The following is a 17,841-nucleotide window of genomic DNA, read 5'->3' as shown; positions in this document are numbered from 1 at the left end:
CGGCCAGTAACAACAAATACAGACAAAGAAAATGTGCTAAATGGCAATATTCCAAAGAAACAAAACTTTACCCCCTTTTACTAATGACCCATTTCACTATTAAAACAATGTTCCACCCAAATTATTTTTTGGCTTAAAAGAAATTTATGGATCTCTCCTGAATCCTTGTTTTAAAGGTTAACTAGGAAGCCATCAGTGTCTCCTTTTCAAACAAATTCAGAGTCACATAATTAGACCATCCTGGAAGTAACTGAATTTCTAGAAAACAAGAAGTGGGAGAAAGAAAAATTGTTTATGAAAATCAATAGATAAAATATAAGCGACTTTTGCCCTATCCAATGACCCTGGACTAGATCTATGCTTTAGCCAAAGTTTTGTTCCTTTTTCACCTTTCTTAAGCTCTTGTGCCACATGGAAGGCTCTTTGGTAGGCTTTTGACACACAGTGTCACATTTTATTTTCACAACAACCCTAACTGGATAAGTACAATCATTATCACCCTCTGACATAGAAATAAACTGAGGGAGAGCTGATTTAGTAACTTTACCCAAATCATTCAACTAGGACACAGACCTTGAGGAGGATTTGAGCCTGGCAAGTCTCCCTCAAGAAGCTTGCTCCCTTCTGTTCTGCCAAGCAATTCCTATGGTATCATGCATTGATCATCCTTAGAAGAAAACATACAAGAAAATCTCAACTTGAGCCAACAGAATTTTTTTAATTATTCTTCACTCAGTTGGCAAAGTTCTGAACCTAAGAAAAGTGTTCCACAGCTAATACTTTCGGGTCCTAGAGATAATTAAGCACTACCCCAGTCTTTGAAAATCTTTTTGTTAGAGACAAGTCCTAGGCTTTGCAAGGTAGAAATCACTGCCAAACTCTAATATCATTTTTAAAGATCTTCCTTATTAAATCAGTACTGGTTTGAGAGAAATTATACAAATGATGTTTTTTATGTCTATAGCTTAATTTAACTAGCTATATATATATAGGTCTATAAATCATATTTTCAAAAATACCCTATTTCTCTAAAATACAAACTTATCAGAAGCAGAAGATATTAAGAAGAGGTGGCAAGAATACACATAGGAACTGTACAAAAAAGATCTTCAAGACCCACATAATCACGATAGTGTGATCACTCACACTGGGACGACATCTAGAGCTAGATCACTCACACTAGAGCCAGACATCCTGGAATGTGAAGTCAAGTGGGCCTTAGGAACCATCACTATGAACAAAGCTAGTGGAGGTGATGGAATTCCAGTTGAGCTATTTCAAATCCTGAAAGATGATGCTGTGAAAGTGCTGCACTCAATATGCCAGCAAATTTGGAAAACGCAGCAGTGGCCACAGGACTGGAAAAGGTCAGTTTTCATTCCAATCCCAAAGAAAGGCGATGCCAAAGAATGCTCAAACTACTGCACAATTGCACTCATCTCACACGCTAGTAAAGTAATGCTCAAAATTCTCCAAGCCAGGCTTCAGCAATAAGTGAACCGTGAACTTCCAGATGTTCAAGCTGGTTTTAGAAAAGGCAGAGGAACCAGAGATCAAATTGCCAACATCTGCTGGATCATCAAAAAAGCAAGAGAGTTCTAGAAAAACATCTATTTCTGCTTTATTGACTACGCCAAAGCCTTTGACTGTGTGGATCACAATAAACTGTGGAAAATTCTGAAAGAGATGGGAATACCAGACCACCTGACCTGCCTCTTGAGAAATCTGTATGCAGGTCAGGAAGCAACAGTCAGAACTGGACACGGAACAGCAAACTGGTTCCAAATAGGAAAAGGAGTACGTCAAGGCTGTATATTGTCACCCTGTTTATTTAACTTATATGCAGAGTACATCATGAGAAATGTTGGGCACTCACTCCTTACCATCTCTTTCAGAGTAACATAATCCTATATCCATTCATTCTTTCTCTCATTGATTCTTTCATTCTTTCACTCGTTTTGCTATTAAACAGTTATTTGTTAACTATCTGTGTTATAGACTAAATGTTTGAGTCACCCCTAAATCTTGATGTTGGACCATTAGCACCCAATGTGACCACATTTGTTGATAGGGCCTTTGTGTAGAGTTACTTCAGTCATGTCTGACTCTGTGTAACCCTATGGACCATAGCCCACCAGGCTCCTCTGTCCATGGGATTCTCCAGACAAGAATACTAGAGTGGGTTGCATGCCTCCTCAAGGGGATCTTCCCAACCCAGGGAAGTCACTTGTGTCTCCTAGCACTGGCAGGCAAGTTATTTACCACTAATGCCACCCTAGTGACTCAGACGGTTAAGTGTCTGTCTACAATATGGGAGACCCGGGTTCGATCCCTGGGTCGGGAAGTTCCCTGGAGAAGGAAATGGCAGTCCACTCCAGTACTATTGCCTGGAAAATCCCATGGACAGAGGATCCTGGTAGGCTACAGTCCATGGGGTTGCAAAGAGTCAGACACGACTGAGCAATCTTCACCATAATGCCACCTGGGAAGCTTTTAAGAGGTAAAGTTCAGTGAGATCATAAGGGTGGGGTCCTGATACAATAAGATTAGTGTCCTTAAAAGAAGAAAGGACACCAGAGTGTATCAACCACCACCCTTTTCTCTCTCCCTCCCTCTCTCTGTGTGGGTGTGTATGCATGTTCATGCACTTAGGAATGGCCAAGTGAAAGCATAGCAAGAAGACAATATCTGCTAGCCAGGAAGAGAGTCCTCACCAGGAACAAAATCAGCTGAAACTCTGATCTCACATTTCTAATATCCAGAATGGCGAGAAAATAAATTTCTGGTATTTCAGCCACCCAGTCTATAATATATTGTTCATAGCAGCCTGAGTTGACTAATCCTGACTATTTTGGATAATACACTTAGCACTGGACAACACCACAGGCACCACAGAGAGGACACCATCAAGACATTGCACTTAGAGGATACAGCTATGCCAGCTCTCATGGAAATATTGCTCTATTAGGGAAACTACCAGGCTGTGCAGTCCATGGGATTTTCCAGGCAAGAATACTAGAGTGGGCTGCCATTTCCTTCTCCAGGGCATCTTCCCAACCCAGGGATCGAACCCGGGTCTCCTGCCTTGCAGACAGACACTTTACCGTCTGAGCCACTAGGAAAGCCCATATTAGGGAAACTAGGCAAACAATTTGGATGCTGCACAATGCTTTATGTTTTTTAGTATGGATTAACTCAATGCTATGGTGAGGAAAAACTTAAGCAGTACTAAATTTTTAATAGGAGGATCAGGGATGATGACATGGAAGAAGAGAACTTGAGGAATGGATATAAACTTGCTAGGAACAGGAAGGAAAAGGAGATTCCCAGGTATGGAGACCAGTGTGTGCAAAGAATGGAGGCTTTGAAAGAACAGAGGAACTATAAATCAGATAAGGTTGGTGTGGGAGACAGTAGAGTCAAAGACGATCCATTTTTTGGCTTGAGCAGGTGGACAGACAGTAGTCCAATTTATTAAACAGGAAATGCATAGGGAGGGGAATTTTATAGGGAGAAAAGAGCAAGGGTAGTACTAGAGATAGGAATGGCTTGTTCAGTTTTGATAGGCTGGGATTCTCTCAAGGGAACATTTAGTACAGAATCTGATGGACAGTAGCACTGAATAACTGCTGGATGAATGTGGATTTCCTCCATTCACGTTTATTCTTTTTGGCCTAAGAGGTTATTTTCTCCTTCAATTCATCATTTTTAAAAATGAAACAGTATCAGAAAAAGAAGCCACACTGGTTAATCACAACTATCTGTCCAACCAAACAGGAGGGAAATCAGCTACAGTTGAGGACAAATATGACATAAGACTGATTTAAAAGAGCACATGCGAGTAGGTCAGAAGCTTTGTGCAAGTGCCTTTGTTGATCATGATTAGGTTTTGTATTAAGCAGGGTAAGATTAAAAAAAAAAAAAGAAAGAAAATACTAAAGTCAAGAACTCAACTGTTCCTCTGTGGATAACAATTTTGCCAAAATTACACCCCAAAAAAATTTTTTAAAGCCCTTGCTCTTGCTTGGTTCACAATACATCTAGAACAGACAATCCACACTCTCAAAAGCAAGGACAGGGCTTCCCTGATGGCTTAGCGGGTAAGAATCTGCCTGCCAATGCAGGAGACATGGATTCCAGCCCTGGTCGGGAAAGATCTCACATGCCATAAAGCAACTAAGCAACTAATTATTTTTACATTTCCTCTAAATGCAGAACTATCACCAGGTTCATCCCCAAATCCACAGGTATCCTGTTTAAAGAGGCACAGACCTGCATTTACCAACCCACAGCTACTGAGCCTGTGCTCTAGAGCCCACAGCCACAACTACTGAGCCCATGTTCCACAACTACTGAAGCCCATACACTCTAGAGTCTGTGCTCTGCAACAAGAGAGCCACCGCAGTGAGAAGCCCACTAGGGCACCACAATTGGACAGCAGTCCCACTCACCACAATGAGAGAAAAGCCTGTGCAGCAACGAAGACCCAACACAGCCAAAAATAAATAAATAAAATTATTTTTAAAAAATAAACGCAAGGGAAACCATTAAAGTGGTGAAGAAAACCACCGAATTGACCATCAACTGAATTCTTGATGGACAGAGAGGAAATGGTGATGTGTAGCAAACAGTCAGAACTTGTTATAAAATTATCTTGAATTCCAAGCAACAAAATAAGTCAGTTTTGACATAATGAAAATAATTATTTCTCAGGGTAAGCATTTGCCCATGTATGTGCTAAAGACATTTTATTCCAAGGAGAAAAAAATTAATTATTTTTACATTTCCTCTAAATGCAGAACTAGAATCAGGTTCATCCCCAAATCTACAGGTATCCTGTTTAAAGAGGCACAGACCTGCATTTACCAGCCCTGGAATTTACCAACTCTGCATTTACCAACCCTGCATTTACCAACTATCACCAGGTTCATCCCCAAATCCACAGGTCTCCTGTTTAAAGAGGCTGCTAAGTCACATCAGTCGTGTCCGACTCTGTGTGATCCCATAGACAGCAGCCCACCAGGCTCCCATCCCTGGGATTCTCTAGGCAAGAACACTGGAGTGGGTTGCCATTTCCTTCTCCAATGCAAGAAAGTGAAAAGTGAAAGTGAAGTCGCTCAGTCGTGTGCGACTCTTCGCGACCCCATGGACTGTAGCCTACCAGGCTCCTTTGTCCATGGGATTTCCCAGGCAAGAGTACTGGAGTGGGTTGCCATTGCCTTCTCCGTTTAAAGAGGCACAGACCTGCATTTACCAACCCTACATTTACCAACCCTGGAATTGCAAAATGATTTCATTATTAAGTCTTGTTTTATTCCATGCCTTCTGGAAAATCTCCAGCAGTACTGCACTTGTTGTTTAACTCTAGAGATTTTGTAATAAAAGTTTAATGAGTTAATGAGTTACTTATTAGTGGAATGTTTATAGCCATTATTTTAAGGTGAACGATAATGACGTAAAGTTTGTACGCATTTGGTTTAAAACGTATTCAACTCACATATCAGTTAATGCTACAGTGATTTTTTAAAAATCTCTTATCAATAGACACGTCTAGAAGGAGTGTAGCTAAACCACTTCACCAGAGCTGTGGTCAAGAGCAAAACTAAGGAAGGATTTCTCACTTGTAATTATGTCAAATCTGGATCTTAACTTTTAGCATTTCAGAATTTGAATAAGAATTGTTTTTATTATGGCAGTTTGAGCAGATTTCACAAGGGAACACAGATAAAGCAAAGGGACAAAATTTGAAATTAAGTCCTGAAGGCACTGCATATTTATTTCTATTTTAAAAGCTAACCAGATCATAAATATTAAGAGAACATACTAAAATAAATCTAGTTTATCCGACTTCTATCTAACTGAAACTGTAAAACCAAAGGTCAATCATATCTCCAAAAAACACTTTCTTGTCCATATAGAAATTACCTACAAGTTTTTCAGATATAGGTCAGCTATTCCAGAAAATATGATGCTGTAATATAACTACAAAAATTTTCAAATTATAAAAATAAGTGGGGAATATATATACATATACATATACATATATACACACACTAATTTTGTACAAAAATTATAAACTCAAGAGAATAACTAGTTTACCTGTCCTTATCAAAATAAAATTAATTTAGATTTTGTAATCAGAACATAACTTCCCTTTCTTACATATTTCCAGATGAGTTCTCTAAAAAAGAATGGCTGAAACTAGCAACTGATTTTCATATTGCTTTTTGCTGCCATGTTTATACATGAATTACTCATTAAATCAATCTGAATATAAATAACCATCACAAGATTCAGTACAGTACACATATTCTGGAGACATGTATAATCAAATCGGGATGACCAAAAGAGGGGGAAAATATATTAGAATACAGAGCAAAATAAACATGTAAAATGAAAGTAAAACCAAATTAACTCAAAGCTACAAGATGGAGAAAACAAATGTTTCCTCCAATCTTCCAAGCCCACTTGCCAAAAAAGTACAGGCAAAATACAATAAACATGTCATACGACTATTCTGTTTGCTTATGCCACATACCTTAGGGATGGCCACCTTTAATGTTTCCAAATATTAATTTAAGAACTATATTTGTATCCTTTAATACATTTTCAAGACACTATCCTCTGACCAATTCATTAGTTGGGTTCCTTTCTATCATGCCATACTTTCAAGCAATACTTTGTTTCTATAAAGCAGTGAAAATTGTAAGAGAGGTTCATCCTTAAAACTCCATTTGAAGATATTTTGCAACAAATGGAACTTGCTTATATTATGGACATTTTTAAAAGTAATCTCTTCTTTACACATCTTAATATACATACAGGTATTAACTCAAAAGATATTCTTACCTCCCATCCGTAACTAGGGTCTTTCAGGTTTGATCTCTGCTCTCCCACATAAGGCCCAAACTTTTCACCGGCTTCAATTTTCCTTTTGCTCCATATTCCAAGGCCTGCTCCAGGCATATTTGACTCTCGAAGTTCAAACTCAGCAGGAATGGGGATATCATCAGGGATGTAGATGGGGGCTTTGTAAGGAGAGCCCTCCTTTGGAGTGAACGCTTCACTGGATGTGGCTGGAGAGCATGGCTCCTGAATACTGAGGGACAGAGCACCAGCTACTCCATCTGCATCTGGCATTTCTTCCAAAGGAATTTCAGGGTAGCTGCCATATACACACTCATTATCTGTGAATAAATAAAAACTTCATAAATTTCTACTAATATAAAAGAGACAGAATTCCACATCCCAATATTCACTTTATAATGCTGTTGCTCTTTAAAAAAAAAAAAATAGGAAAGACCATTGTTAAAATATGCCTTCATTAAAACCTCTGTTATTCACAGATGAAGCGGGGGGAAGGGATTATTTCCTCTTTGGTTTATCTCTGTTGAATCCATAAATCAAATGAGCTAATCTTTGACTGTCAGTACTCTCATGGGCCAGCTCAATCTATTATCCAGCTGGGAAACAATCAGCAATTTAATTATTATTATGAATAAAGTAGAGATTAAGAGTAAACATATGTGTAACTACAACTCTGCAAACCATCCCAAATTGGGAGCTGATAGCATTATACAATGTCTTAGAAAGTTATATCGTGCAGAGGTATCTTGGACTAAATTGTAGTAGAGTCACAAGAGAGTCCAAAGGCTTCCATGAGCCACAAGACTTAAGTTCATATGGCAAGATTATTTATTGAAAGGTTAATTTATGTTTGTTCTTTCTCTGTTTTTCCTTTCCCATTTCAAACATACCATTGAGCCTGTGGTATTTCTTTGCCTCAGTAGCTTACGCAGAACAGAGAGTTAAAGTTATTTGATGCTAGTGCTTCCTCTGGACATTTATAAAAGCTAAAATCATTGAAGAAATTAGGTGAATTTCCCAGAGGGAACAAAGAGAAGATGGTGTCATGGAGTGTACCAAAAAAGAGAGTGAATTTCCTCCAGACTGAGAAAAGTAGAGATCAGAGAGACTCTCGGAGAAGGCAATGGCGCCCCACTCCAGTACTCTTGCCTGGAAAATCCCATGGACGGAGGAGCCTGGTAGGCTGCAGTCCATGGGGTTGCTAAGAGGCAGACACGACTGAGCGACTTCACTTTCACTTTTCACTTTCATGCCTTGGAGAAGGAAATGGCAACCCACTCCAGTGTTCTTGCCTGGAGAATCCCAGGGACGGGGGAGCCTGGTGGGCTGCCGTCTACGAGGTCGCACAGAGTCGGACACGACTGAAGTGACTTAGCAGCAGAGAGACTCTGCATGGAGCAGAGGTCTTGCCTGGAGGAGATGACAAGACCATCTTTGAGGGGAGAGCGGAAGAGAGTAACTAGGAGTTTGCACCCTCAACCCTGGAGCTCCAAGGGCTCCCTGGAGCAGTACAGCCCCATGCTGAAGTAAATGACCACACCACATCAGCCTTAAGATCTTTCCGCATCTTTGGAATGGAGGAAGCATAAAGAATAATAACTAAGTATGCATTTCCCACCAGTTGAAGGGGATATGTTACCTTAAAGAAAATAAACACATGTTTCCACTAGGATTACAGACTGAGAGTCATATCTAATTTGTTCAATTTGTAGATATTCAATGGGGGAACTAAGAAAAATGGCTTAAAATTACAAGACGACAGACTTCAATCAGAGCCATCCAAAGTTAAATGGGTCACCTAAAGTTCCCCAGCACGGGGTTCTAATATAGCCTAGATAGCCATGAATTAGGGTTGATATGGAGGAATTGTAGCTTTAGATTAATGACTAGACTAGATGACACTTTAGATCCCATCAACCTTACAGTTCTATGAATTATTAAAATCTTCAAAGATACTTTATTGGGCTAGAGGGTAGAATATCTGAGTTCTACTCCCAATGCCTTCTTTGAGTCATTATGGAATTTAATTAACCATAACACCTATTAAAAATTGTCCATCAAGTATAACTCCTCTTAAAGTTTTGTGAAGTGCAAAGTGATTATACATGCAAAAGTATCTTTCTAATGAAGTGCTTGGTTCTTGAGTTAAATGAGATAATGCCATTTAAACTAAGCGTCAAATCAAGACCCAGCCTTATTTCAATGAGACATCTGATCTCAACATAACAAGCTCATTATCATTCAAGTTCAGCATATCCAAAATCTTGCATATTATCATCTACCTTCAAATCAAGTGTCCTCCCATTTCCCCATTTCTATTAAAAATAATATTTTCCCTCAAATTACCCATGTTCAAGGTTTTAAAATAACATGGATATTTTGTCTCCTTCATCCTCAATCTATTCAGTCATTAAATGCTGTCCATTCTTCTTGTAAGATTTTTACCTTCACCCCATTCTTTAAATCCATGTTTTCATTCCTGAATTTTTTAACAGTCCTCTAAATGGGTCTCTAGACTTCTAACATCTTTCCAGTCCTTTCACACTGAGCCTGTACAATGCTGCTGAATTTATCTTCCTGGTATATAAATTTCTCTATGCAGTAGCCTCCAGTAATTCCCAATGTCCACAAGTAAAATAGGCTTGGAACAGAATCTCTCTCATTCTGAAACCATTCTTTCTCTTTTAATCTCAATACTCCTCAGTAGGAGTCCCCAGGCCAGAATAAACTTATCTCTATCTTCTGTACATCATGAGAAACGCTGGACTGGAAGAAACACAAGCTGGACTCAAGATTGCCGGGAGAAATATCAATAACCTCAGATATGCAGATGACACCACCCTTATGGCAGAAAGTGAAGAGGAACTCAAAAGCCCCTTGATGAAAGTGGAGAGTGAAAAAGTTGGCTTAAAGCTAAACATTCAGAAAACGAAGATCATGGCATCCGGTCCTACCACTTCATGGGAAATAAATGGGGAAACAGTGGAAACAGTGTCAGACTTTATCTTTCTGGGCTCCAAAATCACTGCAGATGGTGACTGCAGCCATGAAATTATAAGACGCTTACTCCTTGGAAGGAAAGTTATGACCAACCTAGATAGCATATTCAAAAGCAGAGACATTCCTTTGCCAACAATGGTTCGTCTAGTCAAGGCTATGGTTTTTCCTGTGGTCATGTATGGATGTGAGAGTTGGACTGTGAAGAAGGCTGAGCACCGAAGAATTGATGCTTTTGAACTGTGGTGTTGGAGAAGACTCTTGAGAGTCCCTTGGACTGCAAGGAGATCCAACCAGTCCATTCTAAAGGAGATCAGCCCTGGGATTTCTTTGGAAGGAATGATGCTAAAGCTGAAACTCCAGTACTTTGGCCACCTCATGCGAAGAGTTGACTCATTGGAAAAGACTCTGATGTTGGGAGGGATTGGGGGCAAGAGGAGAAGGGGATGACAGAGGATGAGATGGCTGGATGGCATCACTGACTCAATGGACGTGAGTCTCAGTGAACTCTGGGAGTTGGTGATGGACAGGGAGGCCTGGCGTGCTGTGATTCATGGGGTCGCAAAGAGTCAGACACGACTGAGCGACTGATCTGATCTGATCTGATCTTCTGGGCTCAGTAAGCATTTCCTCTGTTTCTCTCTTCCCCTTTACCCATCCAACTTCTAGTCATTCTCTATGTCAACTCCCAACTTATCTCCTTGCCATCCCAGTTAACATAAGTATTTCCCTTCTTTTGAGCTCTTACACAATTTCCTTCCTCAGTCTGATGATCAAATAATGCTGCATATTGCTATTTAGAGTTTAATAAGAATAACCTTTTATTCCAAACTAGGAAATAGACTCTTAAAGGGAAGCTTCAAAACTCATACTTCTTAGGAATTCTCCAAGTGATCTTCATAAAGATGCTTTAAAAATACTAGTTAAAGAGATAATTAACCTAACATATAATTTCATTGACTATTAAAACAAATCAATATTTTTCTATTAAATATTGGAAATTATTTTGATCCTGGAAAGCACCTTTAAACCCACAAAAATGGAACATTACAGATTAGAAACTTTACTCCAAATCCAACATTAAAATAAACAATTTTTATAATGCCCCAAAGAAATACTATCAGAGAAATATACTTCAGGGTTCCAACACCCTTGATAAAGTCTATTAATTTTATTCTTTAGGGAGATTTTGCACTTCAACCTAAGAGCCAAAAGTTCACCAACACTCTTTATACAGCTAAAAACATACAAAAACATCTCTCTAGAATGCTAACATTTAACTACTGCAAATGTAGTTAAAGATTCCTAAAGGGATTTATCATCCATTATGAAGATTTTGGTTTCTTCAAGAAGTGCTTAAAAACTGGAAGACATTGTGTAACCTATAGACTTATCCATTTAAGCAGCAGGAAACAAAAATGCATCCAAATGAATAGAACTATTTCCTCCAGTAATTATCCATTAATGGTCAGTAAAATCTCCCCTATTTCCTGAAAGGGTTAAACTAGTCATACTGTCAGTGCCATCAAAGTAATCCCAAACCTTAAAAAGGGATAGAGGGAAACTCATCTGGTCCCCCACCACCCCCGACCCCCGCCCCACAACCATTGCTGACCCCATGACCTTTGAGTTACCCACAAACTTTCCCAATGCATAATTTTTAAACTAGTGAGTTTGGATTTCAATTTCTGTGGAGACAAAATACACATACGTGCCTAGGCTGCTGCACAGAAGAATTTGAATTTAAAACCTGAATGCAGTTCTGCTTACAATAGCAAAATAATTCCAATTAAACTTAAAGAACAGCTTATATAGGTCAAGCAAATCCAGGAGAAAGACTTATGGTCCTATTCATCCACACACAGGCATTAAATGTATGTGCAAAGCCAGGCAATTTGTTTTCAAGCCACTGTTAATCCTGTATCATTGGAATTAAATATAAAAAGGGCTGTGATGACAAAAAATGGAAATACAAAACTGCTGAGTTTTATGTATCAAAACATGCAACAATATTTCAGTGTCATCTAGCATTAAGAAATTTTCAACAACATATGCAGTTTATCAACTAATGTCTCAAGGTACCTTACTCAAGAACTATCCAAAAAGCTGCTAAAACCTTTCATCTAAATGACAAACTACCTCAATTATCATATCTCCATTAAATGTGTGTTATTGAGGAAAAACTGGTAAATCTTCTTCCTGAGCTATAACTACAGTTAATTAAAGAATTGCTCAGATATCAGATTGACAGATTGGGCACATTTACAATAGGTAAGTATCAGGTAAGAAGTGCTATATACATCAGTGCTCCCATAAAGATAAATAACCCTTGTAATTTCTTGGATCTGAACTACCTGCTACTGGAATTTGCTTCTTGCATCCTTTAAGTGTGTCATTAACTGAAAAAGGACAGAAAGATAAGTTTATTGTTGGATTTGAGGCAAATGACTTGGGAAATGCTCTTGGAAATCAAATTCTTCAATTCAACTTTTAAGTGTTCTAATATCCCTGGAGACCAAGGCTCCATTTATATTGGATTATATTTATTTCTATGACTCTTGGAATAACTAACAAAAGGTTTCCACCTGAGGAGAGTTGCATTTTAAAAACATATCAGAATCTACAAAGATGAAATTGCAGAAATAATACTGATAATAATAACCTCCGCAGATGTATCTATATTCTCTCACAATCCAGGGAGAAAACTACGATGAGAAGGATAATCTTCCATTTTGCAAATGTGCAACCTGATACCCACGGACGCTAACCAGTATATCCAAAGTCAGCTGAGACTAGAACCCAGCTGTTCAAATCCAGTCCTCTCTTTAACTCTTAGGCAACTTGCTTTTTTTTCTTTAAAGATATGTTTTAAGGTATGTTTGTTTTTTCAAAATTGTGGCCCTACTATGTGAATAGCTTGTTTTTTCACTTTTCTCACTTGATATTATGAACACTTCCTTATGGGTTTAAAAACATTAAACTACATTTTAATTGCTGCATTATATTCCATAATATAAACCCATAATAAATTAACTATTTCCATAGTATTTATTTATCTTGCTTCTAATTTTCTGATACCATAAATACCACTAAAATAAACATTTTTTCATATAAATATTTATGTTCACCCTATTTAGGTTATATTCCTAGAAGAAAGCTGAGTGAGTATTGACAGATTGCTTCTCAGAGCTGGATACCAATTTATACTCCAAGCCATCATACTGGTATTTATTATTATGTCTTGTTTTTAAAATGTATTAATACAACAGAAAAGACTGTATATCTATTGTTGCTTTAATTCACATCTCAGTGATTACTAAGACTAAATATTTTGTCATTCCCATTTCCCCTTTTGCAAATTACTCATTGTTTCTGTCCAGTTGAAACTGGGCTTTTATTGGTCTGTCTTACTAATGATAAAGAAATAAGCCCTTTGATATAGCTTTTTGCTACTATCCCCAGTAGATCACTTATCATTTGGTTTTTTAATGGAGCTTGTGTTGTACAAAATTTTTAACTTGTATGGAATGAAGTCTATTTTTCCTTTGTGATTTTTACATTTTTCTTAGAAAGTCCTTACCCATCCTAAGGAAAAAAAAAAAAAAGATTCTCTTGTATTTTCTTTGAGCTTCACAGTTGCTTTTCTACCAACCTTAGATTACCAATGATTTACTGCTGAGTGAAAAGCAGAGAAAAATGATTTCATTTATTTGAGCTCCTGTGAACGGCAGTCTAGGAAAAAAAAAATGCCATTTCACTCATAATTCTTTGGTTCTTATTTGCAAGGCTGGCCTAAAATGCCGTCTCTTTTGTGGGTTTTATATAACTCACCATTTGTTTCACTTGGCCCCTCTGCCTAGCTTAACTGCAAATCTTCTGGGCAGATGCCATTCAAAATCCAGAATTTCACCGTTAATAGCATTCAGTACGCGTCATAATACTTATCACTCAGCATTATCATTAGTGATACTAGCATAAATAATTTTCCACTCTTCTTCACGTAAGTCCATTGAGAGAAAATTTTAGCAACTAGAGTTTAAAGTTAACATTAAAAGCACATATACCTAGCTTGTCTCTGAAGTAAAAAAAAAATTTCCCTAGACATTAAACAAGGAACAAGTTCTATATATGCAGCCGTATACACTTAGGCGCATAATAGACACATCAGTGTGCGTTTGTAGTGTGCATGTGTGTAATAGCTCACTAATCTTAAAAATAGGCTGAGACAGAAACATGGTTTGAAATCTCAGGCAGACTGGTTGAGATCATAACTACATGAAACAACTGCCAGGAGGAGGCCAGCACGGGAATTGAACAGATTAGGTAACTCCGAAATTTAGACATTTCCCCCCATTATGTTCCTCATTGCAGTTTTGTAATAAAAACATGAGCAAACTTCAAAGGAAGCTCTGTAGTAAAGGTTAATTGCTACTAAAGAAGAGGGTGGGCCCGAGTGCTGGGACTTTGTGCCCAAGTGGCGAGCAGACAGGAAGGATTACACGTGGCTGCGAGCGGCGGATGCGTGCCCAGCTCCGCGAGCAAGGCAGGCGCTGCCAAACCTCAAGCCCCACCAGGGACCTCCTGGTAGGACGTGAGCGCATGAACACGAGTCCATGAGTCGGTGCCTGCTAATGGTGGGGCGGGGAGGGGAGGGGGAAGACATCAATTTCCTTCCAAAATTCAAACCGGACATGCTCTTCTTCCCTTGTTAGGACAATTCCAGAGCGGTGACCCAGGCCTGTTGGCGAGGAAGCGGAGGACCTGGGAGCCAGCTCTTCTGCACCAGCGACGCAACCAATCACCACGCGCTGGGCTTGGGGAAAGGGTGGAGCCCAAGTCATGCCAGACGCACAAACAGAACAAAGAAGGAGGCTGTGCACTGGCCCGCAGAATAGTCTGTGAGAATGGCCCCAAGATAATGAAATTTAAGATCCCAACGAAAGGAAGAAAGGAAACTAGTAAAAGTGAGGGAAACGAATTTCCAGAAAACTGACTTAAACTAGCTTTGAAGGACCGTAGTAAGGGTCAGAGGCACAGGCTGGGAAAATCGAAGCATCTCATAGGCTTCCCAGGTGGCGCTATTGGTAAAGATCCTGGTAAGAGAAGGTGGGTTGGATCCCTGGGGTCGGGAGGATCTCCTGGAGGCGGGAATGGCAACCCACTCCAGTATGCTTGCCTGGAGAATCCCATGGAGAGAGGAGCCAGACAGGCTACAGTCCATAGGGTCTTAAAGAGTCAGACATGACTGAAGCGACTTCGCAAGCACGAATAGGATGGAGGCTGCTGACGGAACTGGTCTTTAGAATGTGCTGCCTCCAGAGAGGAGTCACAAGTAGACATCGCGGAATCTGTTAACACTGGACTGCATTTGAAGAATCCGTGTCTCCAGAGAGCACTACTTATTGTGAAATAATGTATCAACATCGCTTGGCACATGGAATTTTTTGTAATGACCTTCTAACTTCCTTGCACCTTTAGTATTTGCTACTTCCTTGTACCAGAGTATTCCATTTCTTCCTTGTGGAATTTTTTCCTCCAGTGTTTTCTAAAAATATTTTACGTATGTGCTGTCAAAAAGACCCTAAAAGTATGAAAGAGTGTTGGGAGGCAAGCAAGGAAGATGGCAAAAAATACCACAGGGGTTGAAAGTAAAGGACCAAATCAGTGAACAAACATTTGTCTTCTTCATAGGATTGTGGCATACCTCTCATTTATCCTGGGGTTTTAACTCTGGTTAAGCGTTTCTCCACTCTTCTTGAAATTTCACAGACATTTCACTAAACAAGTATGTTTTGTGAATTAAACTGGTAGCTTCTAAAGCTCTTATGAAATGAGTTTGACCACTTCTAAAAGTTCCTCATCAGAGATGGAACTAAGCTTTTTAAAACGGGTTATGGAAAGAAATTGCCAGAAAATTCACAGTTGAGGTACCAATAAAGAAACCCTCTGGTACCTACTTACAGATCTAAAACAGCTAAAATAAAGACATTAAAAGCTGTATGGGTACTACTCCAAGGAAAAACACGACCTGGTTAATGTTTGGCTCATTCTGTTGTTAAGGGAGACAGGATCGCCAATACCCACTGGAATGACTAGGTAAGAACAGACTTATCACACATCAGATATGGTTTCTCTTACGTTATAACTTTGTGCCGTGACTCCCTTATAGTAAGACAAATTTTTAAGAGTCTTTAGGCAACCTTTGACCTGATGGCTTTTCTCCTAAGCTTTTTATATCCCCAAAGTGATTTTCCTTCAGATTCATTTAGAGTAAAATAGAAATGCCCTGAAATTATGTTGCAGCAGACTGGGTGGTTGCTCTCAGGCAGTCCGAAATGACCAGAGTACAGCCTTTCAGTATTCAAGCCGTATCTACAGTAATTATTTGCCAGCATATCTAAAAGAAGGCAGGCATTTCCTGTTGCACACAAATGGGACACTCTTATCTAAATTACTGTTTAAACAGGTATTTAAGAAAAGACTATCACAGGCAGGAATTTACTGATGACGGAACACATTAGTTTAGGGCTGGACACATTAGTTGAGGACTCACCATTGTCAGGAAAGGAAGCGTATCAGCATCAGGAAGGTATAGGGAATATTTTATAACTCCTGTATGGGTCAAGTTGGCAGTTGTAAACTATGCCATTTGCACTCAGGAAAAGCAGGAGTGGTGCATGCCCAGATGTGGAGGTCTGGATTCAGCAATATGTCTTCCCTGCCCAGAGCAACCTTAAGAGCTTGAGAGTCGTAGCTTTTGAGGGGTCTCTGACTCCCCTTCCATAAAATAAGCACATTGGACAAGTTCAGCCCCAGGTCCATTCCACTCAAGCAGTCCCAGTTCTACATAATGAAAACCAAAGAATGGTCCAAGTTTGGTGTACCAGAAGCTTATAAAATATATTTCCTGGTCTCTCCACTTCGGTCTCTCCCAACATGTAACCTAGGAGAGCCTATACTCTGGCTGCCCAACTTTGTTCTAACCAGTGAAACTGGAATTTATTCCCAGTAGAGGCTTATAAAACTGGGCTGTTATTCTCACATTAAGTAGACTGCCCTCTGGTGAGGACTGTGGTTTATGTGTGGGCAGAATGTGTGGTTTACTACCTCTAATTTGTTTATGTTGTTGATGGTGGTTTCAGAAGAAAGCTACAGCCCTTCACATGCTAAAGAGTGACCTGATTTACTTCCTTTAAAAAAAGAAAAAAAGTGTTGGAGTGGGGGAGGGGAGCATGAGAGTGCATTAATGTGCCATTGCTAACAGAGGAGCAACTGGGATCTCTTTGACCACAGCTCTGCTTCATTCAGCTCTGCATGTGAAATGAGAGCCCCAACTTGTTTATTATAATTACCTAAGTGTGGCTTGGTGGCTTTTGGCAGAGATCCTTCTTGCCTCCGAAGGAGAGACCAAAACTCAGGAGCTACAAGTTAAAGGAAGAAGAGGGGAATGTATTTTGAAGCAAGGAGACCAAATTCTAATATAAACTGGCTGAAAATATTCAAAACAACCCCTGCAAAGATGAAGATCAAAAAGTAAATGAGATTGCCCTCCACTTTCTACCATACAATAAACAAAGATAGGTGTACAGGAGAATTGAATAAACAGTGGAAATGTAAGTTCAAATTCATTCTCACAGCTAACTTGATGCAGAACCTTCCCTGTTGCTACAAAACAGAAGAGCTTTCTTATATCCAGGAATCCTACATAAAGAAAAGAAAATAATTATGCTTGTCTGGCAGAAGAGGGAGTTGTAGCAGTGGCTTGCCGATAAAAAGGAATGTGAACAAGCAATAGAAGCCTAACCTAACCACACTGAGTTTGATAAAGAGCAGAGAGTACCCCAAAATTAAATGTAGTTGGTTTCAAAATTAGGCTTTATATGAAAATGAACAATGATCCTTGTTCTCACAAGGCTTGGTAACAAAAACAAGAATGACTTCTGAGCTTAAAGTGATTCTGTGGGGAAAGTTCCTTGA

At 39.2% G+C, this 17,841-nt stretch overlaps 1 protein-coding gene across 6 annotated transcripts in view; it reads right to left on the bottom strand.

Moving 5' to 3' along the window:
- The window catches only part of MECOM (MDS1 and EVI1 complex locus), a 627,611-nt gene that overhangs the window by 318,729 nt on the left and 291,041 nt on the right, over positions 1 to 17,841 (bottom strand). For all 6 annotated transcript variants that reach the window (XM_027541659.1, XM_027541631.1, XM_027541676.1 and 3 more), the window contains exon 2: positions 6,850 to 7,187. In XM_027541659.1, the coding sequence (XP_027397460.1) occupies positions 6,850 to 7,187 (338 nt within the window). The remainder of the gene's footprint in view (positions 1 to 6,849; positions 7,188 to 17,841) is intronic.

This window comes from Bos indicus x Bos taurus, chromosome 1 (genome assembly GCF_003369695.1).
Source record: "Bos indicus x Bos taurus breed Angus x Brahman F1 hybrid chromosome 1, Bos_hybrid_MaternalHap_v2.0, whole genome shotgun sequence".
Lineage (NCBI taxonomy): Eukaryota > Metazoa > Chordata > Mammalia > Artiodactyla > Bovidae > Bos > Bos indicus x Bos taurus.
The sequence above is the reverse complement of the archived record's forward strand: the minus strand, read 5'-3'. Positions and strand labels throughout refer to the sequence as shown.